A 25,716-nucleotide genomic window follows, 5' to 3' on the forward strand; every position below is an offset into this window, starting at 1 on the left:
AAAGATACCACCAAGTGGCAAGCTGGTTCTCACGTTGACAACTGATGCATGTGAGGGGAAGGAAAACTTTGTGAGATACCTTGAGCACGTCCAGGCAGTTATAACTGTGAATTCTACCCGGCGGGGAGACCTCAACATCAACATGACCTCGCCCATGGGAACAAAGTCCATCTTGCTGAGCCGGCGGCCCAGGGATGACGACTCCAAGGTGGGTTTTGACAAATGGCCTTTCATGACCACACACACTTGGGGGGAAGACCCCCGAGGCACCTGGGCTCTGGAGATCGGGTTTGTGGGCAGCCAGCCCCAGAGGGGTGCGCTGAAGGAGTGGACACTGATGCTGCACGGGACTCAGAGCGCACCGTACATAGACCAAATAGTAAAAGATTATCAGTCCAAACTGGCCATGTCCAAGAAGGAAGAGCTGGAAGAAGAATTGGATGAAGCAGTGGAGAGAAGCCTGAAGAGTATACTGAGCAAGAACTAGTGCTGTTCTGCATGATGGTGTCTTTCCTTCCCCAGACCCCTCTACTCACCTTTCTACTATCCAAACCTCTGTGTTAGACATATTACAATGATCGTCTCTGTAGCCAAATTATCACCCCTTCTTGATTTTAAAGTCTTATATCTCGTCAATAACTACTTTATTTGCCACTGAAGCAATCAGTTTTTTACTCTAAACCACAAATGTACTGTCTCCCAACGGATACTGTGTACAGTTTGTGACTGTAAATGATTTTTTCTTTTGTGTCATACAGATAGGTAATAACCTGCAAAGAAATTGACGGCTTTTATGTTCATATTTTTGTGGTAAACGTTGTTTGTATTTAAAAAAAAATAATGAATTTTAACACTGGCAGTTGGTGGTAATGGGCACATTTTTAAAAATTACTGTGAGAGAGGGAATCACAAAGAGGTTGTCTGGATAGGTCTTTAAATGTCTAACAGCTCCTTCAGCATCACTGATATCCATGGGACTTTCCCCATTGGGTTCAACCAAAGTAGCACTAGACCCTACAAAAAGAAATAATCCAGAGATGAGGAAAATTCACCAATCCAACTTGCAGAAATCCAATTATTTTGTTTTCTTTAATAATACACTTATACGATATACATGCTAACACTTCAGCCACAGGATGGGTCAACATGCCATAAGGAAGGCGAAGTGATGCCAAAGCCAGGTGATGGGGGGGGAAAATGCTTTGCAAACTGGGTCAGGGCATTCTAGAAGCACAAGTTACAGTTTTGGTGGAGGTTCTTCATTTGGTTGGTTGGTTGGTTTTTTTGGTGGGTGTGGTTTTTTTGGTTTTTTTGTTTTTTTTTAACTTTGGCAATTTGAATCAATTTACCATCTTTCAGCAGAACAAGCACATAGGGATGAGCTGTAGGATTTCTGGCAACTTGTGTGCAGAAGTGCATGTGGTGGTCTCTCTACTGAGATGTACTCCAGCAGCATAAGGTGAGGCTGTGTCAGCATTACCAACCACAGACCCCCTATTTTCTGGGGTTGAAATGTGGCTGCCAATAAATTGCTGTGGGAGAAATGTGAAGCATGCAGTTTCAGTCCCAATGCAATATTTAATTCAAATTTCATTTTTAAAAAATATTTATTGGTTTTATGTTAGACATATTTTTCTCTTTAAATATATCTGTATAAGTTATTAATGCGTAATGCAAAGTTTGCCTTCTTGGGAGATAAAATATAGTGTGTTTGGGAAGATTTGTTGGCAGTCGTTGCTCTTTCCTGTTTGAAGAGTCCCACCTTGACTTTTTATACAGGAGTTAAAGTCAGTCTCTCTTGCCCTCAGAGTATTACTGCAAAACGTAACATCCTCCTTGGTGGGAATTACTCGTGGTAGCAACCACTACATGTTTCCAGGTGTGAGATCCCAAATTTAGTATTTGAATAATAAAGAGTCTTGATTCTGCAAATATTTAGGCACTTACAATAAAGGCCCCCAGTGGACCTACTCAACTGGTAAGTTTAAGCAGGCATTTCAGATCTTTGCAGGACCCAAGATCTACTTTGTAGCAGCGACAGGTTTTAGAATTTTATTATGTATTTTTAATATGCAGAGTATTAATTTAAAATGTTTTAATAAGAGTTGTCCTGATAGAAACTCATTCAGTAAGTAAATATTTATCTAACAAAACATAACCCAAAGGTTTTTGGGTGGACACATTCCACTTAGGAATGTATAATCTGTGCTGTTAATTTGAGTGAATATCCATCTTTTATTTTTCCATAAGAGGTCTGTTCTTTCCTTTACAAATCCAAATGAAAAATAAACAGCTCAACCTACTAAAAGTCTCTGTGAATTACACTCTAAAGGCAAGCCAAGGAGCCTTGCACTACTCACAGGTTCCTCATTGTGTGCAACAGTCCCAAAGGAAGAATTTACCATATAAATATATATATTTATGCATACACCTGTATGACTAAATGCATATGACACACCTGTGGCATCTCTCTCTCTCTGTATATATATATATTACATACAATATGTATATTCAGAGTATGTTACATATATTTGCTTAAAAATATATATAGAATTACATATGGTATGTAATGTATAATACATATATACACATCACAACCTTTTGTGTGTATGTGATCAAAGAAAGAGGTTACTGAAAGATTTTTAAGGACTTCTAAAATGTGGAAAAAGTTTTGGAATAAGAAAAGTCCATGTGGTATTCTTAAATGAACATGTACCTGACTTTCCATTGCATTAATGTAATTTTGCAGTTCTCTGTTCAATTATTAAATATCTTATAAAGCAGCAAAATAACTAGATGGTTGTTCATATTTTCATAATGCTGACATAATTTATTAAGTGAAAGATCATGATAATGAGAGATATACAGAAATGGTGAGTTTTGATATAAGTATATATAAAAAACTATGTGTATATACAATACAAAGATCTACTTCAAATTCTTTAGGATTTTTGCTTCAAGGGATCACTGAAAAATATGTCCAGTTAGACCGGGTTTTTACGGTATTGCTGATGAAAAATAAAGTTAATTTGTTAGTATTTATAATAAAGGAGAAAATAAAGCTCATGTTGCGAAATAGGTGAACACTGTTTAACTAAAGTGATGATGTTTTATAATATGAGTAAAATAAAGAGCTGTTGTAAACCGGCAGGTCCTATCATCGTTGCCTATCTGAAGGTACATGGGAGATAATGCTGCTCTAAGTGGGATGACTTCCTTCTCCTCTGCTTTTTACACTGATAAAAAATACAGAGAATATAAAGACGATCCTCCAAAAGAGTTGATAGCAACAAGTGAAGAGTAAGGAGCTTTATGTTAACTCTGTGATAATCTAGGACATGGAAGATTCAGGTTGCAGGCTGGGAAGAGCTGTGGGTGTTAGTGGTTCAAATCTGTTAGCTCCAAGGGCAGCTCTGCAGAGGCAGCAGCAGTGCAGGTGCTGAACATGTTTGGGAAGAGGATGCTCAGGAATAGAAACAATGACAGTTTTGCACTGCAGTCCATAAGCAACTCTGGCCCTAAAGAAATGCTACAGCAAGTTGATTTTTTTTTCTTCCTCTGCTGTTTAGAGCACACTAAAAGCCCTGTTTTCCTCTCTGTCTCCCACCCAGACTTTTTGGGTACTTTTCAGCTCATATGTTCCCATGGCAGAAGGTGCATTTCATTTTATAATTTCTTACCATATCTGCAGCAATAGATGATTACAGGAAACCTCCTGATCTAGCTCTGGATGCCTCAGAGGCAAGAATGTGCCTGTAATAATTTGAGTTTCATCCCAGTCTCTGGTGAATAGATGCTCACAAGTATTTCACCATTAGACTTTAGCATTTAAATGCTTCATTGAGAATCTGCATTTAATGCAGAGGTTAGCCCATAAATCATGAGATTTCCTATACCTTTATATATATTTCATACATATATATATATATATACAGTATATCTATATTGTGTGTGTGTATATATATATTCTATACCTTCGGCATGGTCATTCTGAACCAGAGTTCACTTCTGAACTACTAATGGATTTCCATATAATTTTCATGCAAATCTACAGAAAGGTGCCCATCATCTGCAGCCTTATGGGGCAACTACCATGTCTGTGAAAGGCAGGTCAGAGATTGTAGCAGAATTTAGCCCTCAGCTCTTCCTGGTCCTTGACCTCTGGTGATGTTGGTGTGTGTGATGCAGCTCAGCACCATCTTGGTTCATGTTTTGCAGCTCAGGTTGCTGCCAGGCAGTGCAAGTATGTGACTCCTACAGCAACAGGTGCCATCAAACCCAGTTTAGGACCAGTTCTTACATTGCACAGCTGCTGAGCAAGGGTTACAGGCATCAGAAACCAGGTCTGTGTCATCAGCAAAGAGCAGTGACACCAGAACACAAAAGAGATGAAGGTGGTGAGGGTATTCACACACTGGACACATAGCCCAGACTCTCCTGACTTGTTGCCTCATTGCCATTGACTGAGGCTTTTTTTTTTGTATTCTGAGTATTGTGTACACTGTTTTGCAGTGCAATCAGATGGACTGGGAGAGGGGGAAGAATATCCAATTCTGTCTAAGTACTCCCTGAATCTGTTTATACCCTGTTTTATGACAGATTAAACAAACTGCCTATTGCTGCAGTTGAGGTGGGGTTTTTTGGTTGTTTTGGGTGGTTTGTTTTTTTTTTTTTTTTTTGGTTTCCCTTGCAGTAGTCAAACCCTGCTTTCAGCAGCAGTTATTGAGCAGTTACTCCCAGCTCACCAGAGCACAGCCTGTATATGCATTGATAAATTCCTTCTCTGCAGTTATTTACGCTATTAATAAATTAAACTGAAAAGCAACACACTCTAGTAAGACATGTCTGGCATAAACTCCCACAGCATTTCAATAAAACAGCACCGACAAAATATCCTGAATAACTTTGTGACTGTGAGGGTCAGCTGTCCCTGTTTCTAAGAAGAAGGTGCCACTTTACCACAGAAAACAGTCACAACAGATTGGATGCTACACTTGTGCTGGAACCTATGGATGAAAAAACTCGACACACTATTGAAGGAAAGTCTTGAGTGCTGTGAGAAGGATCCTGCAGCTCAGGCTTGTCAGCTCAAATGGCTTTTAGTCCCTTCCTTCACAGCTGCTAGGAGTTAACAGCCAGAAGGAAAAGGCACAAAAATGGTGAAAGCTGAAAAAAAAACTTTGAGAACTGGGATGGGAAAAGAATGTGTAGAGCCTAACGTAGTGAAGCACTTCAGTAAGTATTGGTGGGATCGTTTGTGTGCCTGGAGTCAAGCTGATGCCTAAATGGTGCATGAGCACATTAAGTAGAGCTCAGTATTTGCACACACACAAGTGAAGGGTTTCCTTTCCCTGGTTTTGATTTGGTTTTTTAGTTTAGGGGGTTATTTTTTCTGAGTTGAAGGTTTCTGGAAGCTGCAAGAGTCTCTTGCAAGTGTTGCTTATTCCAGCAATCCTATGGAACTCCATGGGACTGCAAGAGACTGGGTTGTGACAGGATCCTGTGGCAGTATTGAACTCTTACAAGTCCAAGGAAATACTTTACAAGTAAATATCAAAACACACAGTCTTTGGCTGCAGTCCACTCAAAAGCTCGTTGGCAACCACAAATACCTTAGTTGAGTTGGTGAAGGACAAATAATGCCTTTAGTAGCTTTTATAAGGGTGATCTCCCACTTCAGTGGAATTTCAGGTTTTATTCTGAGATCTCCAGTAAGAGCTTATTTCAAACACAGAGAGTTCTTCTTTAGATCCAAAATGAAAGGTCTGCCAAGCTCATTGCTATTTAGAGACTGTAACTGGGAGAGATTTGCAATTATTATTGCAATTGCAATTATTTAACAGGTATCCAGCCCTTCTCCTGGAAAACTCCTGCACACCTCAGGTGATGTTTACGAGTAGGGACTATCAGTCAATGGTAAAGGCAACACAAACCCACAGTGGGTATCTTCGGTAGAAGGCAAAACTTTTATTAAATGAACCAGATGTCACAAGTTAACATTTGCAGCTGTCTCAGAGATGGGGAATTGTACGGTGGTTATAGGAGCAGTAGAGGAATATGCAAATTTGTCCCGGATACTGTGGAAAGCCAGGCAGCTCTGTCATAATAGTTACTTTCAGTGTGTCCTAATCATGAAAATCAGTTGCATAGGATGTACCCTGGAGCGTGCTAATGGTCATTGCACCAAAGGTGAGCCTACATCAGACAGAATTGTCATCAAGGTTTCAATCTGTTCCATACCAAACAGCAAAAATCTCACTACTGTATCATTCGGTCAGGAAAAAAAAAACAAACATTCATATAATAACTATGCCAGACAAGTTGACTATCAAGGGGGTGTGTGTCACTTAAGAGCCTTTGTCTCCTGGTTTCTTCTTGCTTGTCTTCTCTATCATTGTCTCAACAATCATCGCTGTCTCTTCATATGTCTGAATTCTGTCATCTGAAAACTTCTCGATGGACTCCACCACCTCCACCTTCTCGTAGCTCATAGAGCCAGGCAAGGCTGCTTCCCTAAACAAAAGGCCCTGCTTGTCTTCTCGCTCATAATCTGTCTCTCGAAGGAGTCCCGGCTCGGTTGGGCTTATCAGACCAGGGGAAGGAACTGTCTCAGGCTCAGAGATCTCCGGATACTTTGTGATTTGCTCGATTTTTCCTCTTGCTTTTTTGCCCCATTCAAGCACCTCTTCTCTCTCTTCCTCTCTCTGTTTATCTGGGATTTCAAACCCTTCTCTCCTTTCACAGATATCTGCTTTCTCTTTTTCTGGTGGTTCGGCAGGTTCTGGCAGCTCCGGTATGGGCTCCACCTCCCCACCATTCATCACCTTCCCGTTGCCAGTGGAAACTGTGATCCCTCCTGGAGCAGGGATAGGGGGGGCCAAGATGCATGGTTCTTCATAGCCTTCCTCCCCTGTCACCAGCACGTAACGCCCTTTGGGAGGGGCTTCAGGCTTAGCCTCTGGTTTCTTGTGGACTCTTATTTTCTCTCTCACAATGTTACACAATTTATCAAAGGCTTTACTTATCTGGGCTCCATCAGGTACATCCTCTGGGCCCATTTCTTTTTCATCAAATTCTGAACCTTCCTGCCCAGGTTCACACCTGACTGAGCCTTCGTGTCTGTACTCCATCTGATCTTGGTCAAAACCTTCCAGAGTTCTTTCATACATTCTTTCAGGTGAGTGACTGTCAGTTTTGTCTTTTGACATCAGCTCCTTTTTCCTGGCAATTTTCTTTGTCAGTGCTTTTTGTCTGGGCTTTACACTGGCAATGTCTTGCATGGCTTGGGTGATATCTAGAGAAAAATCAAAACAAAGCAAACAACAGTGCTCAAAGACGGTCGCTGCAAATGCTAGAGCTGCCTCTCACCCTCACTGCTGCAGGTGGAGAGCCTTTGTGTCTAAGAGGCGCTAAAAGTGAGCCAGACACCTCCACTCATGGCAATTTGGGGTATTGGCAGATTCTGAGAGGCATGTCAGGAGGGAGTAGCCAGCAGCTGGTGGGCACAGAGCTGGGAATTATGGTAGCATGGAGACAGACAGGTATTAACATGCTTTCCCTAAGGCAGCTGTTTTGTCCCGTGTCACAGGTACAGTAAAACACATGAAATGCCCTGCTTACCACGCAAGGAAGAAGCAGAGGTGTTGCTAGAAACAGGCCAAATCCTTAGCAGGTATGAAACAACACTTTGCAGGATGGTAGTTATCTACAACTGCTGAGGATTTGGCCTCAGGCATTGTGGACCCATTTCATATAAAACTGCCACAGTTCACACAGTGGTTAGAAAAATTGCAGCTGCACTCCAAAAAAACCCCGTCATTTGATGTTTTGTCTCCATTCTCAAGGCAGTGTGTTATTAGTAACACCCCAGTGAGCCTTGGATTTAAGTCATACCAAAGGTTAGTGCCTACTGCACCTTTCTATAAATCAAGTTCTCTCTTTGTCAAGAGCAGTCTTGCTTGTTTAGTCCCTGACCGTTTCCTTGTCACCAGGTTTACAAGCATCATAATTCTAACAAGCCATTATAAAACATGGAAGGAAAACAGATTCCAAAAAGGGTCCTCTGCCTGCCTGTGGCACTCAACATGCCTTGGTGCTCTTTGCACGCCACTAAAGTGCAAACAAACAGTTCGCAAGTCAGCACAAAACCTGCAGCTCTTTCCATAGTTTCAGGTGCCTTTTGACTTTACTCTCTCGATTGGCCTAAGTAGTAAATTACAGAAATTAGCGAAGAAACACTTTTGCTTGTGGTTTTGGCCTTTGACAGCTTGTCCCAAAGCCAGCTGAGGTAAGCTGAAATGGTTGCATTTATTTAGCAAGCCTGGAGTCAGGCTGTCACAGCTGGTGGGTCATATGGAAGACAAATGGACAAACTTAAAATACAATGGTGCTGCTTGTGACAGACACAGGAAGACATCACAGGTTTACCTCTTCCCCTCGAAACTTGGGGCTGGGCAGGTCTGTAGATCTGTGTGAAGAGTGTGACTGGGGTTCCTGCTATAGCAGAATTTAACCTGTGGAGAAGACACACATGGATCAGATCTCTCCCCATAATTTTCAGTGAAAGCAAGTGAAATTGTGCACATTGAAGTACAGAGGTTAAAGACGTATTTCTATATGGTAAGGATTCAAAAAGAATGACAGGAGCCTTTCTTGTCAGGGGAAAATCAACATAGCCATAGCACCTTCAGAGGAGTGAGGCTAGCCACCCAGAGGAGAAAAGGGATGCTCCATAAGGTAAAGTACAACAGTAATTATAACCTATAGCAACAGCTTTGTAATTTAGCATGGCATTTTGAAAAGATGGGAAGATTTTAGATGGGCAAACAGTCAATCCAAGAGTACCAGACATCAGACATAAATTCATTTTTACCATGCTGGCTGGTAAAATGGAAAATTTGGTAGCCCTTACAAAAAATGGAGCAGTCTTCCTTGGAAAACATTTGAGGAGTCAGCAGTATTAAGGGTTAAAAAATTAAAACAAAGAGACTGGCCTATTGCAAACCAGGTACTATATCTTTGGCCTTTTCTGTCTGCTGTGCCAGAATTTGAGATATTTTGGCCTATCAGAGGATATACACCTGTGTCGATATGCAAGAGATACCCATTTTGATTTTTGGTGCTTAGAATTACCCTGTTGAGATATTTCTATCCAGAACTCAGTGTCCAAAATGAGACCCTGAAAATGGATGAAATTAGTCAGTGTCCCTCCCCTGCATCTTCAGGACAACCTGGAGCAGCAGTTTGGGTGCTCAGGGGTCTGGCTCTGCTGCTGAAAACCCAGCTCCTTTTCTCATGTGCAGCTGATGGTTGGCGTTAGAGGGAGGCAGAGTTCCTCCATAGGTTTAAACACAACCCAAATCCCAGCCAATTTCTTGTATTCTCCCCTTTTTACCCTTTGCCTGACGAATGGCTTTGCTGTGAAAGGGTGCTTTGCTTTACAGGATATTTGCCCTGTCTGCACCCTCCAGAATCAACATGCCCGTAACACCCAGCAAGTGTCACCAACACTTGGGCTGGGTAGAGGGTGTTCAAATTGTTTTTGTGTGCTCCTGACCTCTGGGCACTGATGCCAGGACAGCATGTGGAAAGCAGACTGAATGGACAAGAGAAGCTCCAAATGTCTCTGACCATTTCCTTGGAAGAAGCTTGATGAGATTCTGCATCTATTTAGATTTCTGTCCCCGGACATCTACCAGTCAAAGGTGTGAAAAGGCCATAGCTTTGGGTGGATCACATGTCCTTAAACATACACTTTTCAAAAGAGATAAAAGAGATCACTGGCCCCTTTGGGAGTGTTCAGAAATCCAGCCTTACCGGCTGTCCTCGTTCTCGATGATCCGCTTGTACCGCTCCAGCTCGTTCTCCAGGGACTGCTGGTAGATCACCAGCTGGCGGCAGTCGGTCGTGTACTTCTCCAAGATCCTCTCAGCCTCCTCTATTCCCTTCCTAAGGTTTTCAATCTGCTCATTGTAAAGCTGAATTTCATCATCATAACTCTCCTGGGTGTTTTTAATTGCTTGCTCCAGCATGGTTGTCTGGTGAATAAAATTGGTGGGTGAAAGAAGCAGCTTTGAAACATTCACCATCCCCATACTTTAAGGGTAATTAAAGGCAAGTCATGTTTTATTACAATGTGATATTGCACTGCTGAAACACAGCAGCAATTTCACTACATTTGTTCAGTGACTCAAAAACAAGACCACCTCCTGCTACCTCCTTTTCTGTCCCAAGGTTTCTGTTCCACAATAAGCATGATGAGATCAGCATGGACTAGAGAATAGCTGTGTGATGTCTCCCTCCTCATGCACACGAGGCTGGCTGATGCCTCACTGTGTGACCTGCAGTTCCCCGTGCCCTTCCTTGGCAGAGCAGGCAGTGTCTTACCGGGACAGCAAAAGCGCTTAGCCGGGAAGATGTTCCAAGGAAAAACCTGTTCTTCCTTCGCTGTGGTCCGCAGACCAACCAAATAAGACCAAAGGTCTTATTTTAAATAAACAGCTCGCCTTTTGAATTCAGTTCCCCAGCTTTTTTATTTTGGCGATAAAATCAACAAGCACATCAGCCAGGAGGTGGCGATAGGCACCTTCCAAAATCAAGGAGCAAGAGTTACAGGTGGGATATTTCACGTTGAAATTCTGCTCTCACTTTCTTCTGCTATTTTCAGCTATTTATTACATTTCTTTTATCACTTTTGCCCCCCCCCCCCCCCATTTCAAAGCGCTTTTAAAGAGATGTACTCACAAAAAGCTAATGGGGCAATAAGTGACTAATGGGTTCTTTAATAACAGATTTATTTCTATATGTTTCAGGCAAAGGTTTTTAAAATCCTTTTAAGAGCCTAAATTTAGGAGCTAGGTCCCTTGGCTTTAGTATTGTTCTATTGCAGAGTACGAGTGGACAAAGACCCTTTACTGTTCAGTGCTCAGGAGGTGGGGTCCACAACCACTCAGCACCACAGCTCTCAGGTCCAGAAAGAGGAAAGCAAAGGACCTTGACGACATCTCAGTCATCAGATCCAGCCTTCACCATGACAAGCAACCCTGTCACTGACCTCCACTCATAAAGGTATTCCACTCTTTTAATCTCAAGGCACAAGAATGAATCAGTTAATAAACTCTTTCTAAACAGGATGTGATGATTTGATTTTGAAAGCTGGACGATTAATTCCCCAAAGGGTGCTGGAAGGATGATTTTCTCCTGTTTTTTTCTATATTGATTTATAATCTCACTTATCTCTATATTGATTCTTGCCCTTCCCGGAGCACATGTGACCTTTCCACCAGAGCATCAGACATGAGGAAGAGACCAAGGAAAAGACCTGGGGGTAGCACTGTCCACACCAACTCTAAAGAAAGAAGTTATGCTCAGGAAGTTAGGAGCTGCTGCTATGGCTGTCCAAAGGAGTCCAAAATCCCACAAAAAAAGATGTTTTATGCCAGTATTTCACTCCTCTCACCCGGATGGACAACTAGTCAAAGTCTTGGCCAGATATTTTCTGCAGGTCAGGAACTGGCAAAAAGCAGATGATTATGGTCCAAGCACAGGAGAGGTGCAGATCCTTCCTTAGTGCTTAGAGTGACAGGGATAACTGCAGGATGCCAAATGTAGCTCAACAACTATCTCAGTTTTGATTACCAAATCTGTCCAGTCCTCTCACAGCAAGCTTATCATTGGATGGGGCAGTGATAGAAAGGATTGGGCAGAGCCTTGAAGATCCCCCATGGATTTATGGAGCCAATTTCCAGCTAGAGTTCAGCAAGTGAGAGAGTCACTAGAGCCCTTGAGACTTTTCCATCCACACTTCCTGCTGGCTCTGTCCTACAGGAATCTAGTTTGCACTGGAGAAACATTCTCTCACCAGCAACTCTGATAACCAAAGACAGCTTCATTGCACCTATGCTACCCTACAGCCCTCCCTGGCCATCTTAAACTTGACAATTTGGACCACTGAGAGAATGAGAATGAAACAGCTGAAGGAAAACTGAAAGGAAAATCTGAAAGGAAAACACACCTCCAGGTCAACCGAGTTCACAAGACCCTGTTAGAGGCCACTCAGACTTTACCATGTGACCATAAAAAGAACAATTCATGAGCATCATGGTTGTGTTTATAGTCAGTGATGGCAGTACCTCTGTCTGCAGCTTGTATTTCTGCGCCTGTAGCTGGCAGAGGATGCTCTTGTATTCCTCCAGCTGGCTCTGCAGAACAGGGATCCTCCTCTCTGCTATCACTTTTTCCTGGTTAGAAGAAAATAACGTGTGTACAGGAAAGTATGTTTCACTCTTTTAAAAAGAGCCAAAAGAAATTCCACTACTGGAAATAAACTGTAAAGACAAACAGAAAATTACAAAAAGATAGATAAAAAGATAGGTATTGAACCTCGAGTCAACTTCTGTGGCACGGCTTTAAGAATAAAGATGTCACATGGCAGGGCTGTAACAGTACAGCTTACGTTGAAATTAGACCCTGTAGATACAGCTCTTCACACTTTCTTCCAACTAATACGTGTTCTTGGCATAGCCAGTCATATTGGTGTGAATCACCAAATTTTCATCTAGTCTGTATCAATTTATTTGATTTACAAGTTTTCACCACCTCTCACCCCTTCAGGGCAAGATTTACTTTCTCTTCAAATATTCATTTATCCTGCAGCTCCTCCTCAGAGAGGAAGCACAACTACATCAACTGCCTTAGAACTGCACTTTTTGGGGGCTAATACATATGCTGGAGTGCACCTGACCAAATGCAATCTCTCTTTCCTGATCGATAGAGTTTTTCAAAGCTACAGGTAATTTTTTTCTCTCATATTCAGTACTTACACATAGTTGTGACAGTTTTCACTTAACCTTGGAATGGGAGTTAAAGGACACTTTAGGAGTAAACTTCATCTCTTTCTTACTTTGAGTAGTATTTACCAACTGCAATACTTGCCTCACATATGCCAGTGGTTATGGGGGACACGCGAGGGGTTGTCTGGATGATCTGCTGCAAAACATTGACGTAGGTCTGGATTTCCATGAGGTTCTGTGGTGAAGAAAAAACCATTTTCATCAGAAAATGCCACAGTAAGGTGCTCCCCTTCTAGAGATTATTTCTAGATATTTACTTCTTTCGGCATATAAAGGTCCAGTTCATGTTCAGATCTGATTTTGCAGCGTGATTTTAGACCTGATTTTGAGGGCATGAGTGCTAACAGTTTCATCATGCTGAGGATACTTTACTGGCATTTTAGCTAAGTGACTATACAGTTCATAGTCTTTTTAGAGATTCCATGAGTTCTGATTTCACAGGAGATTTTCAAAATGAGAACCACAAATACCTTTGCACATGGTCTGAAAAAGTGAGTCTCTTCTTTCAAAAGCAGCAAAGATGGGACAGTGGCCTGATCTCAAGCCTCACAGCATTCCCAGGAAAAGGAGGCTGCACTGGAATCATACAGCCACAGGCTTATGCCTGTTGATTAACTGGGATGCTTTCGCCTAGAAAATTGGGTGATGAAAGCAACAGCTTTCTTAGTGTGAAATATAAGACAGCTTGTCCAGCACTTTGGGTTGAACCATGATAGCAGGTCAACAAATTCAAGACATTGCTGCAGCTGTGGGCACTGGACCCTAAGGGAGTTTGTTTGGATACTGGCAACCATCCAGCTGTTGTGCCCACTGAAAATAAAAGGTTCTACATGTACCCACCAAAACACAACTAGGATTTGCTTTAATTTGCCACCATTTGATCCCAGAGAAAGGCAAGGCTTCACATCTATCTCTAGAAGGAAGAGTAAAGAAAGATGGCAAATTCAGCCAGTTACCTTCTTGTATCTGTCCTTTGTGGCATTAATATCATCCTGCAGGAACTGGGACTCTATCTGCAGCTCCAGGTTGCACAGCAGTGCTTCATCAGCTTCCTACAATGCAGAGACACGTGTCATGGTCAGCACATGTGGCTGGAGTGCCAAAATCACAGCAGCCACGTAGGCATAATGCAAGCCATCAGCCTGTATGGAATAGTGAAACCTACTGGGAGATACAGAAGTATCATGAAAACAGCAACAAAGAGGCATCTTATTCACAATGTTCTGCACAAATATGATTAATGATACAGTTTGGCGCTGGCACTGTCAAAATATGTTTACCATATGCTTTTATGAATGCTGGAAGCCAAGTGGTAGACACTATGAAATACCAGTTTGATGCTAAAAGCTTGGAATGGTGCATGAGTGTTAAACAAACGACATCAGCAGACTAAGGCATTGATTCCTCTAGTATTTATGGCAAGATCTGAGGTATCCTTATGCCTTTTTAATATTCCCGGTAAATAAATCCTTATAAAACCCCATGATGGTCCAAAGTATTTGCACTCTGTTTGGTGTGTTGTCAAATGCCACAAATGCACAAATTTGGAGCCATTTCTGGAAATAAAAATGACAGATGACCAGGTCTAGAAAAGAATCATCTTGCTGCAGAAGTTTCTAATACATTGGGATTTGCAAGGACAAAAGTTCATAATATCTAATTAATTCAGAGCACAAGCTGTATGACTACCAATCACAATCTCAGAGATGAGTGGCATTGGTATTTAAACCCAGTGACATCTCCATTTCTGTTTAAAGGCCTAATTTAGATTTTTCCTGTCATGTTATTTAATACACATCCTTGAATACAGAGTAATTTCCATGATACTTGGCAATATATTTTACAAATATGTAAGTGTGAATAATAAGCTTTATTTTCCTACTTAATGCATGAATTCTTGGTTAGGTTTATCATGAGCTAAGATTGTAAAATATCACTTTTGAGGAAGTATCTTAAAAAGTTGTCAGCTGGATCTTCCCTGCAACTCCACAAAACTTTTAAGTTCCTCAACCAGTTTGCAATTTGCTTCAAGAAAGTCTTGATTTCCGCATTTAACTCAAAGTGGAAAAAATAATAATAACATAAAAAGAATTTAAAGCTGTGTTTCAAATTGCCTATGTGCCATTACTAGCTGTAAAAATATCTTAACAAGTGGATCAGGGGTTGCAAGTAAACCACTGAGATCTGAGTGCAGCATATGACTGGTAGCAGGGGATTTTTCTTTTTTGCACGTGCACAGCACGAGCTATTCCAAAAATGTGTGGATGCTAGCTGTCCCATTGTGCTGCTGAGCCTCCCGGGCAGAGAACTCTCCAGCCGGCTCTGCTTTGTGAGCCAGCGGCTGATTCAGACACATCCAGCCCAGCACATTCGGAGCCAGCCATCAGGAATGCCCGATGCTTTTCTGCACTCCTCTGCCTTCCTATTGAGAGGCAGATCAGTAGGACAATGGCCATGCTGGGAGGTTTGGGGGGGAGCCAATAAAAGCCCCCAGATGATACCGATAAGCAAATATTTCTGCATGTGATAAACAAAAGCCGCGTTTGACTTTCCAAATGGGAAAAATACTTTAAGAGGGAAAAATATTTTTGCTCTTATTCTGTACTTTCAGAGACCCCAGCTTCACTGATGAAGCTGCATGTCAGAACAGTGCAGCGGCTACATGTTTTCTTCTGAATTTTGCAGTTTGCTATTCACACAACTTCTGAAAAACCATTCTGCTTTAGGTGTTGATTCCAGAACACTGAATCCATGTGCTGAAGCAGCATTTTCATTTATCATGGGAGAGAAATCCCTTGGATCTCTCCAGAATGAGTGTTTGCTATTTTTCCAACCTGATTCTCCATCTGTTGGATAAAGCATAGGTTTACACCTGCACATGCATATTTCAGGCTACATCTTGGGCACTGTACAGAAAACCACCACCACTTGGTGCTCCAGTGCAAGGAGTTGTTGCAACAGGGGCAGCCCAGGAAAATCCTAGGATAGAACCCACCCCCCCCTTGGTCTCTCAAGATTTTTTGAACTGTGCCTGGGACTTGATTAAATTCACTTTTCTTCAGCCACAGATTAGCTGAGAGGAACTGTGAAGACCTACCAGCTACACCAACCCTTTACAAAGGATTTGCCTCCACAAATACTTTTAAGGGCTTGCCGGGTTTCCAAGAGCCCTGTTAGTACACTGGAAAATAGTACCAATGCTATTGGACATTAGGACGTCTAGAGCTCACTGTAGATAGAAATGCTAAAATGCACTTTGTCTTTTTTTAATATAAAACATGCATATCATTGATATGACAGTGCTCAAACAGAACAGCTCCTGCCATTTATAGTGAGGAAATAAAATAATAATCTCTATTTAATCCACTTGTAATTGTTTCCCAATACAGAAAATGAAAGGTAATCTGTGAAAAATAGAACTGTGAAAAGACATAATACTACTTTCTTCACTCAGATGACAGCTAGCAACAAGAAAGGATGAATCAGGCTTTCTCAGTTTCACAGACCTGGTCTGGAAACTTCCAAAAGAAGTTAGCCAACTTTTATCTTTTCTCTGAGCGTCACTATTATTATATTTAATTATATGATGTTATTGTTATTAGTATTATTTCTTTTCCATGGTATTAGTTCAAGAAAGTACAGCTTTTACCTAAGGGGAAGCTGAGGATCTGTCTAAGGAAGGGCTGATCATATCCTGCAAGGAACTGAGGAGCTTTGAGACACACCAGATTTCAGAACCTGGACTCAATCAGCAATTTTTCACGCCATGATATCAGTACTAAAAGTATTTTAATACAGCAGCTGAATTTTAAAAGGTTTTTAGCAACAAACACATTTTCTCCAGTCACATTTTGGACTCTCAGATATGTGTATTGGCTGCACAGTATGACTAATAAATGGACTTTTCCTACCTGTGTTCATTCAGAGAGATTATTTTCCAAGTGAAAGCATGTTAAAAGAATTAAGAAGAGTTATTAAAGGCACCTAAAAATATACCAGATCTTCAGCAAAGGTGAATTTGTGACACTTATGTCAGCTACAGGTCCTGAAATGAGTGCAAGGGCCAGTTGCTGATGCTCTAAAAGGAGTGTTAAACAGTAGATCCTCCCAGTCTTCGGTCTCACTGAAAAATTAATGAAGTCCTGAGCACAGCTGAGTCTGTGGGCGGCACATGCTACAGGACCAAAATCAGCAGGACTGTGCAAAGTAGGGATTACACAGTGCCTACACACACATCGAGGTTCTGACACTTGCACAAGGCCTGGGGAGGGGGATGAAAGGGAAGGAGAACTTTTCATCAGGGCATAATGACAAGAAATGTCTTGCTCTGACATTTTATCTTCCCACTGCTTCTTGAAAGCAGCTTGCTGTAGTAAATGCAGCCGAAGGAAAAAAATTATAGAGACCTTTCCCTTGCCATTTTCTCAGGCTTACCTTATTAAGGCGCTCAAGGGTTTCTTTTAGCCTCTGCTGATATTCACGTTCATTTCTATACCTGCAAATAGAGAAAAGGAGATAAAAGTCAGTGGTTCATCCTTCTGTGAACTGCATTTTCATCTGCACTGTCATGCACAAGATATGCTTCTCACTGAAGGAGGATATGAACCTTGAAGAGACCCAGAAGATTTATTTATACATTAGCATTAATTGGTTTTTAGTCCTGGATGCTGAGACTCATTTCAGAACTGATTAACTGCTTGTTTTCTATTTACATTACAGAATACAATGAAATGTCGCACATTTGCTATCACTTTTTCACTTGGAACTCCCAAGAACAGATTATTTACAATAAAAGCATATTCCATTGGCATTGGACTACAGTGACAGCCGTTCATCAGTGGTTACTACATGAGGATTTGCTACACTGGCACATTAGCATTTCATTACATTGTCTCTGGTTTTCTGTCCTACCTGCTGTTGTTCAACAAGCATTTTCATGACAGACACATTAAACGCAGAGGTTGCAATTTCATATGTTGACTGTGTATGAATAATGTTGCATTAGGATGCTTTGATGAATCAAGCTTTGTGTCCTCTTTAATGACAATTCGTATTTTAGTTTAGTCAAAATCACATGTGAGCCTTAGTAAGGACAGCATTTATCCTCTATTCTTATGCATTTACAAAATGTCCACAAGTGCATGTTCCTGTGCTGAGTGAACCTTGGATGTATATTGTGTTTATCTTTGGTTTGAAGAAACAGCACATACTCCTTAAGAATTAGGGTTCTGTCTTTGTATGTTAGATAGAATTATCTTTTAGTAAGTCCTTTTGGTCCCAGAGTACAAATCTTCCTAATTGTTGATTATTGTTGTTTATTCCTTTCCTAAATAATCTGCATATAAAATGTTTAGTAATAAATGTGGTTTAATGAGATTCCATAAAAAAAAAGGCCAAACCAAACGAAAAAAACCCACATCATTAAAAACACAACAACAAAATAAAATATAATCACCCAGAAGCGTCTTTATAGTACAAGGCAATGAGACTTTACCATCAGTACTGAACAAGTGTCTCATCAAGCTCCAACAACTGCCACTGACAAAGTACAGAAATACAGCCTATTCCTGTTTATCCCTTTACTTTCCCTAAAACAATGGAGATACAGAGTTATAAAAAGCTGTCATTTTCTTACTTGCTACCAGAAACCCTCATGGTGGGTGACAAGTGACCTTTGGTGGTGACTCTCACTCATTTGCAGTACAAGCAGCGGTCATCAACACAAGCGTGACCCATGGCTGAAATTCAGAATTGAACATAAGCCCTTGTCTCTCTTCTGAAATCATTGATTTGGCCCAGATGTGCTGTTGGTATCTAAAGGATTTGCTTGTGTCAACAGGGAACTTGACAGGTCCTGGACTGAACACAGCAAGGATCAAATTTAAATGATGCTGTCAACCTTGGTTCTTTTTGTCTCCCAAAGGTTGAACAACCAATGTTATCGTCATCTCTTTCAACGTGTATTGGAAAGCTGAAGGGATGATGTCACTCATGAACTGACTAGGACCACAAAGGAAGAACTTGGCAGAACAAAGAAATAGACTTGATGCTTTAGTTTCCCAACTTTCCCTTCTTCTGAAATCCCATAATATTAGCGGGGGGCGCTGGTCTGTTTTCAATTCTTACCATGAGCAGCAAAGAAACACATGAAAATGCTGAGGTTTCATTTCATTATCACTCCTACAAATTGCTGATAAATCTAAAACAATGTCTTTTTTTGCCAAATAGTATTAACACCAGGTTCACTTCCCAGGATACAACAAGAATATGCAGTGAGACTGCCTTTGTTTCTGTTGTTTGACAAGTAGCTCATCTCCAACCGGTTTTCTATCTATCTCATGAAATTTCTGTGTGCAACTGACAGTAAACACTTCACTAACTTAGACACTTTCTGACAACCGAGAAAGGAGGAAGCAGATTGTGGCAGCTTGTGAAAATCAAATACACAGCTACAAAAAAAGGCTGGTTTTACACTCCCAGTAATATACAACCATCTGATGGAGTCAGGGTCTAAACATCAGCCCTAATGTCATTCAAACCTGCTCAGATCTGCCTCATTGCTAGATCGTCACTCAGAAATTCTTTCAATGACTAAAGTATTCAGCTACATTTTCCTTCACTCTCAGATAACCAAAATACCTGCTGTGCCACACAGCCATAAGTCCACCTGGCAGTCTTGAAAGAGTTAGTATTGTGTGATTATCCTTTGAAGGAGGATCGCTTTTAAGGGATGTTCAGTCTACTCCAGAAGCTACTCAGTGCAAAAGGGTTAAGGACCTCTTTGAAATGCTTTAGAGACCTCAGGACACTTCTGTGCCTACTGAAACATATCTGTGTAAGTGCAATTGCCGACAAATTAGAACCCTGTTATGCTTCAAAGCTAATTTCAGTGTTCAAGTAATTGGTTGGACTTGTTGAAAAGAGTTTTTTTTAGATGGTTGCTGGTCAGACTTTCCTGGAGCTTAAGAGGAATGAAGTCAATTTGCTTCATTACAAAAACAAATAGACAAACAAACAAACACTAAACCTCTCGCCTAGTCAAGTAGCTTTAGGTCTGTAACAAACCTTTTTGGACTGTTTAAAAAAAAAAAGGGATGTTAATTTTTTTGCATAAGGAGAAAGAAATGGAGTAGAGGGGGCTGCCAAGCTGAAAGCAAGCAAATGAGAGGATTAAAGGTTTCTGTCACCTCTGGTTTTGGACCTTGCCTCTGCTGCAGTGCAAGGGCTTGCTCCTCTCCAAAGAGAAAACAGTCACAATCCATCCAAGCAGTACTCAATGGCCAGATAACCAATTTGGTGTCAAAACTGAGCCTTTTATATGGTGTTTCTCTGTTGAACCCTACCAAACTCTTCCAGCAATATATGAAGCCTCTTGGCTACTATTTCTCTCCTTTTTCCTTGCCCTGAGCACTTCACTAACCTTCTCTGAACAGAGACAGCAGCAATTTAAGTGCCAAAGAGAGCACAGACTACAAAACACTGGTCCCACAAGGATGAGGGACTGGCCAATAGTGTTTGTGGTTCATACCCTGAAGGCTCAGATGAGCCCCATGAGGGCTGTGCTCTGCTGATTTAAGAGCGGGTTGCTACCTGTGTTATCAAGAAGACACTATGGAGTGGCTGACAGCCACAGGGCAAGCTTGCAGTGGTCCAAGGAGGGGGCGGAGGGCAGACAGAACCTCCTCATTTCAGATGCAGCAGGATAAAGTCCTTCCTATCATCAGAGAAGTAGCAGCAGTGCAGAGACAATCCTTGCAGACAGGGCTGGAAGGCAGCTTTGCCAGTGGAGTCCCCATATCCCAGATATCATGTTTTCCTGCTTCTTTTTTTTTGTTTTCTGTCACAAGTGCTGGGTTTCTACTTTGGCCAAACAGGGTGTCAGGCTCACCAGAGCATCCTCACGCAGCACAGCTTGGAGAACATACTGCCAATTTCCATGGCTAGCAACTTCCAGGGAATCATACTACATGTGCAAAACCCACTAGATTAGCAGTGAATGAACTTTTAAATGAAACAATTGATTAGCAAGACTTTTAGTTTCTGAAGTTAATTAATCCTGCTCTGTCAAGGCCGCTAAAAATCTGGATTTCAGCATCTTTCCTACTATCATGGAGAGAGAAATACACTTTCCCACAGCCAGATGCAATGTTGCTATAACAGTGATGGTCAATAAAATTAGCATAATTAGACTTTATGAAATGCATCCAAATAATTACTAGAAATGCTTTTTTTTTTTGCAATTTCAAGAGAAAGAATTCTCCCCAATACAGAATCTGAATTATTCGCGTTAATGTGAAAAGCTATGAATGTGACTACAGAGAATTTAAAAATAAATTTCAACATAAGGTCTACTTTTTAATGGTTCATGCACATTTAATTGTAAAGACCCAGTAGTCTCAGGTCCTGCTGTGTTTAAATGTAGCTTTAAAAGGCCTATTTATATAAATGCAGCTTTAAAAGGTCTATCTATAAAAATGTAGCTTTAAGAGGTTTACTTATATCTATAAATCTATTTCCCAGATTGCAAAGGTGAGTGAAAGAATGGGTTGCAAGAGGTAAAATTCTTTGCATTAGTGAAGGACACAGACATTTGTCAATTAATTGAATCACAGTGCTCCACTCTAAGAGATATTGTTAATCCCAGTGTGCCAAAAGTAGGTGCTTTATGGTTCAAAATGAAGCAAGAAACCCATAGTGCCTGTTGACGACTGAGCACAGACTCAGGGAGGAGGGTAGGTCTTCAGCACAGGAATGCTTCTGGTTTTGGTAGATCCTAACTTGGCACAGAGAATTTTTCCTCCCATATTTTGTTTAGAGAGCTTTATTTATAACTGTCAGTAGCTGAAATCGGAGCCATCAGGATGGTAGAGCACTGGTCTTGTTTTAACACCTGAAACTCAAAACCCAATCAATTTTTGTCAGATGCTGAAGAAGCTTTCATGTCTGTCTTCCAGTCAAATTCAGCAGCTCCCAAAAGGAAAAAATAAACCCAAAATTCTCTTCTTAGTATAAACTGAAGGCAATTTGGTCAAAAAGCAGCCACTGCCCTTCCATTGTAATGGCCTTATGTATCTTTGCAATTTTTGGCTTAGATATGGTCAAAGTTTCATTTTTATGTTTAAAAGTTTTATTTTGTTTACAGTTGCTGAGTGAATATTCCAGGATATGGGACGGACAAAACATTCCCATTTTCTCTAGGAAGTCATTAACTACCCCTGTAGCAGGTCTTAAATATTACTTTTTAAAGCACAGCCCTTTCCATGTGTGTTTCCCACCTGTGGATGTTTCCCACCCTTTCAATGCCCTGTATTCTTCCCCATCTATGTACAGCTTGCATAAAGCAGCTCTAATAAAACTAAATTATCTTTGTGTCACATCACTAATCCTGCACAGTTTGCACAGATTTTTAACTAATATGCAGCTAGACACTTAAGTACCAAGTTTAGTCAAAATCTCATGGACACCATATAATAAAAACATATGAGCAAGTACCAGAGTTGACAGCTAAATTATAGCATTGGCTCATAGCTGAATTCACTGCTCATAAATATTGGAATACAAAGCTGCCTAATTAGGTGCTTATTACTCACTGGCACTGAGTCAAGGCATCTTGGACATCTGACCATTGGCAGCAATAAAGCTGAGTGCACATGGATGGGCTATTCTCTGCTGTCAAGGGAGAAAGTGAGATCAGGACTTGGCATTTCTATAGCTGTGCTGTAGCTCACAGCCCCCACGACCAGTTCACATGGCAGCATGCTGAATTGGGTGCCAAATTTTCAAGGGTGAATTAGCCAGATAGACATTTTGGGGGTAAAAAGAAACATTGACCAATAAGTAACAAGAGGATTAGACCCTTCTCTCCTGTAAGCAGCCCTTTTATGAGCAATTCTCACCAACTCTCACATAATTAATCAAGTATTTGGCCAAAACTGCCCGTTGCTGAAGGGAAGGGGCTAGAGGTGTTTGAAGTCCTTCATCTGCCCCAGCCCTTGATGCTCCTGCTCTTTGATTTATGGTGCCACTGAGGTTAAAAAGGTGGAATTGGGGGAAGTCTATTCTTACAGCTATTGCTCTAGTGGCATGATGTGGCAATGAAGGATGCAAGGAAGAAGAGGAGGGCAAATTTCAACATACCAAGAAAAGAAATGTGTCTACATTCTTTTCATCTCACATCTGTAGTGGTTGGCACAGCCAGGCCCAGTGCCTCACAACCCCTGTAAATAAGAGTTTCTCAGACAGATTCTTCACATTTCGGGAGGTGTTTGGGGTCATGCAGCGCTGTGCTGCTCACACACAAGGCTTGCTTTGAGACATCTGTTTTTCAACTGGGTTATTTCCTCTTTGCAGTTAAGAACAAAATGCTTCTAAAACTAATGAACGATAGCAACCAATGTGTGTCACAGTGAGGACCTGCCGCCGTGGAATGGAGAGGGCAATTGTCCCTCTAGTAGCAGACGGACCATGAAATGCAAAACTGGAGCTCCTTGACACCTTTCTTTTCACCATGGCATCTGTAAGTGTAAAAGACCCTTCTGGAAGATGTTACTGCAAGGAGATTAGGGTTTTTCACTTAAGGAAGATTTCCCGCCTGGAAAAAGGCATCTTTCCCAGAGACAGTTGTAGATGTTTTCTCCTCCTGCATTCCAGTGGAGCTGACTCCCTGGTACGAGAAAAGAGAAGCTCTTGCAGACACGTCTGAAGGCTCCACAGCACGGGGGCCAGGGAATCATAAAAGCCCTGAGAACAGCAAGCGGGTGTCTCTTTCTTAGGCCCAGTGCAGATTTATGCTGAGATCTTAAGTGTTCTCGAATTTGGAAATAAATTCTCCTCTATCCTTCCACTGCCTGGTACTTTAGGGGTACCTGCGTGCATTTGACCCTTACAACATCCCTATCTACAAGCCTGATACACATGGAGAGGCATCACAAACACACAAGCAGCAGCCCAGTAACACCAAACCCATCCTTATCACAAAGAGTAGCCACAGAAATGACGCCACCCACCTTCCACCCACCCCAAGCCTTACTTGTTGCGATACTCATCGAGCATGCGCTGGGCATCCTTCTCCTCCCGCTCCAGCTTGGCTCTGTCTGAGGCCAGCTCCCGCATCCGCTGCCGGTTGAACTCGATCTGCCCGGCGAACGCTTCGTCCAGGCCCACCAGCTCATCCATGCGCTGGAAGGTCTCCAGCTGCTTACGCAGGATGGTGTTGCGCTGCTCCAGCACACGCGCCCGGTTGATGTAGCTGGCGAAGCGCTCGTTGAGCTCCTGCAGGTTCTCCAGGCCCCGGGCTTGGGCCAAACTGTCGAATTCAGGGGAGCCTCGCAGCTCATCGTAGGCGTCCGACCGCTCATACTTCTCCTTGCGCACCTCGCGGAGGAAGCTGCTCCTGTACATGGCTTCAGAGGGGCTGCACGGTGCCGGGTTCCCCTCTTGTGTGCCTGCCTGTCTCTCCAGTTTGGATCTGAATTGTGTCTGGGGGGTTTGGGGAGGAAGAACTGAACATAATCACCCCCCCAGATGATTAGGGCTTGTCTCCAGGGCGGTTTGTGGCACTAAAGGCATCGTCTGCAGCAGTGAACTAAATAAATCCCAAAGGCTCCGCCTTGGAGCTGCCCATCCAGGCGTCAGCAGTTCGGAGGAGCAGTGGGCACGGGAGGGTGAGGGGCTTTTCTTTTCGAGCGTTGCAATTGCATACGGCCAGAATAAAAGAGAGCAACGTCCAGCTTTCACCCGGCGGATTAAAGCATTATCCATGGACAACAAAACAAGTGCTTTGCAGTTTCAGAGGCTGAGCTCAAAGCCTTTCATGGCTGTGCTGTGGGGTAGAGCTTTGTCCCATGGTGGTGTCCCCAGGGCTGTGTGCAGAGGCCTTCTGCTGAGCCAGGATTATGGTGCAAGTGGATGGTAGGGCTTGATTTTTTGTTATTTGACAGTTTTGTGATCATTTAGGATGATGCGATGGGTGTATAAAAGTTAATATAACTCCTGCTCCAAGGACAAGATTTAGTCGTTTGGTTCTCACTTCATGTCAGGCTTTTCTGCAGGTTAATTCTACCTGGTACAAGAGGCACCAAGGCAGCAGTGGCACTAAATACTTAACAGGCTTAACAAGGCCTCATTAGGAGGCCAGTTTCCTTGGGACTAGACAGAAGCCATCTCCTCTCCTGACTTGGTGGACATACCATATTATCCCATGGGGACCCACCATCCTTCCTTCCTTCCTTCACTCCTACCATAATTGAGTTCTGTGTGCTGACATTCCCTGAGACGCTTTAATGATTCTGGAAATCATGGATATACCTCCTCTAGTACTTTTTTTTCCTCCAGTCTTTCCTTTTGAAAAATCCTGTTTCTTGGGCCTGTTCTTCCAGAAGCACATCTACTCGCCCAGCCAAAAAGCACAACATCAAGACAGTCCAATGCTGAGATCTCTGTTAATAATTCCTACAGGTCACTTTCATTTTTTTAATGAACATATGTTTTATGACTATCTAAATCACACATGCTGGAAGCTCAACAGAGAGCAGCCTCACTGATGGCAAGTGCAGAGGTGAAGAAAGAATCTGGTGCTCAGGTGAGTCTATGATTTGGGTTCTGTGTTATTGAATCCAAATCAAAAGGAAAAAAAAATCCATTAAAAGTTTTCTTCATCTTTCTTATTCTGCTTCAGATTATCTGGAAGTGCAATGGGGAAACATCAAACACATACTGTGCAGCTCCACAGACTGCCTCAGAACTACATAAATGGCAAAACAGGGGTAGAGCTTTCAGAAATGTTTGGGATCTTTATCAGATGTGAAACCTCTAGTCTCCATGTTGCACGAACACATCAGCATTTGCAGTTCTTTGGCTGGACCAG

At 42.0% G+C, this 25,716-nt stretch overlaps 2 protein-coding genes across 2 annotated transcripts in view; one reads left to right on the forward strand and one right to left on the reverse strand.

The window, feature by feature from the left end:
• PCSK2 (proprotein convertase subtilisin/kexin type 2) overlaps window positions 1-3,147 on the forward strand; it is a 102,632-nt gene extending 99,485 nt beyond the window's left edge. Inside the window, 1 exon segment of the mRNA XM_064647592.1 lies at window positions 1-3,147. Within this exon segment, the coding sequence (XP_064503662.1) occupies window positions 1-487 (487 nt within the window). The 3' untranslated portion in view covers window positions 488-3,147.
• Window positions 1,294-25,716, reverse strand: BFSP1 (beaded filament structural protein 1). The gene is made up of 8 exons (XM_064647602.1): window positions 23,881-25,716; window positions 17,286-17,346; window positions 13,808-13,903; window positions 12,934-13,026; window positions 12,132-12,239; window positions 9,817-10,037; window positions 8,428-8,513; window positions 1,294-7,294 (listed from the first exon to the last, which is right to left on the reverse strand). The coding sequence occupies exons 1-8, from the start codon at window positions 24,249-24,251 to the stop codon at window positions 6,348-6,350; spliced, it is 1,983 nt and encodes a 660-aa protein (XP_064503672.1). The 5' UTR covers window positions 24,252-25,716; the 3' UTR covers window positions 1,294-6,347.

Source organism: Pseudopipra pipra, chromosome 3, assembly GCF_036250125.1.
Source record: "Pseudopipra pipra isolate bDixPip1 chromosome 3, bDixPip1.hap1, whole genome shotgun sequence".
Taxonomy (NCBI): domain Eukaryota; kingdom Metazoa; phylum Chordata; class Aves; order Passeriformes; family Pipridae; genus Pseudopipra; species Pseudopipra pipra.

Excerpts from the sequence above, each read along its gene's own strand:
- BFSP1 (XM_064647602.1), bottom strand. The coding sequence starts at position 24,251 with ATGTACAGGAGCAGCTTCCTCCGCGAGGTGCGCAAGGAGAAGTATGAG. Across the intron at positions 17,347-23,880 it reads CTCGATGAGTATCGCAACAA|GTATAGAAATGAACGTGAAT; the intron begins GTAAGGCTTGGG and ends CTCTATTTGCAG. Across the intron at positions 13,904-17,285 it reads CCCTTGAGCGCCTTAATAAG|GAAGCTGATGAAGCACTGCT; the intron begins GTAAGCCTGAGA and ends TCTGCATTGTAG.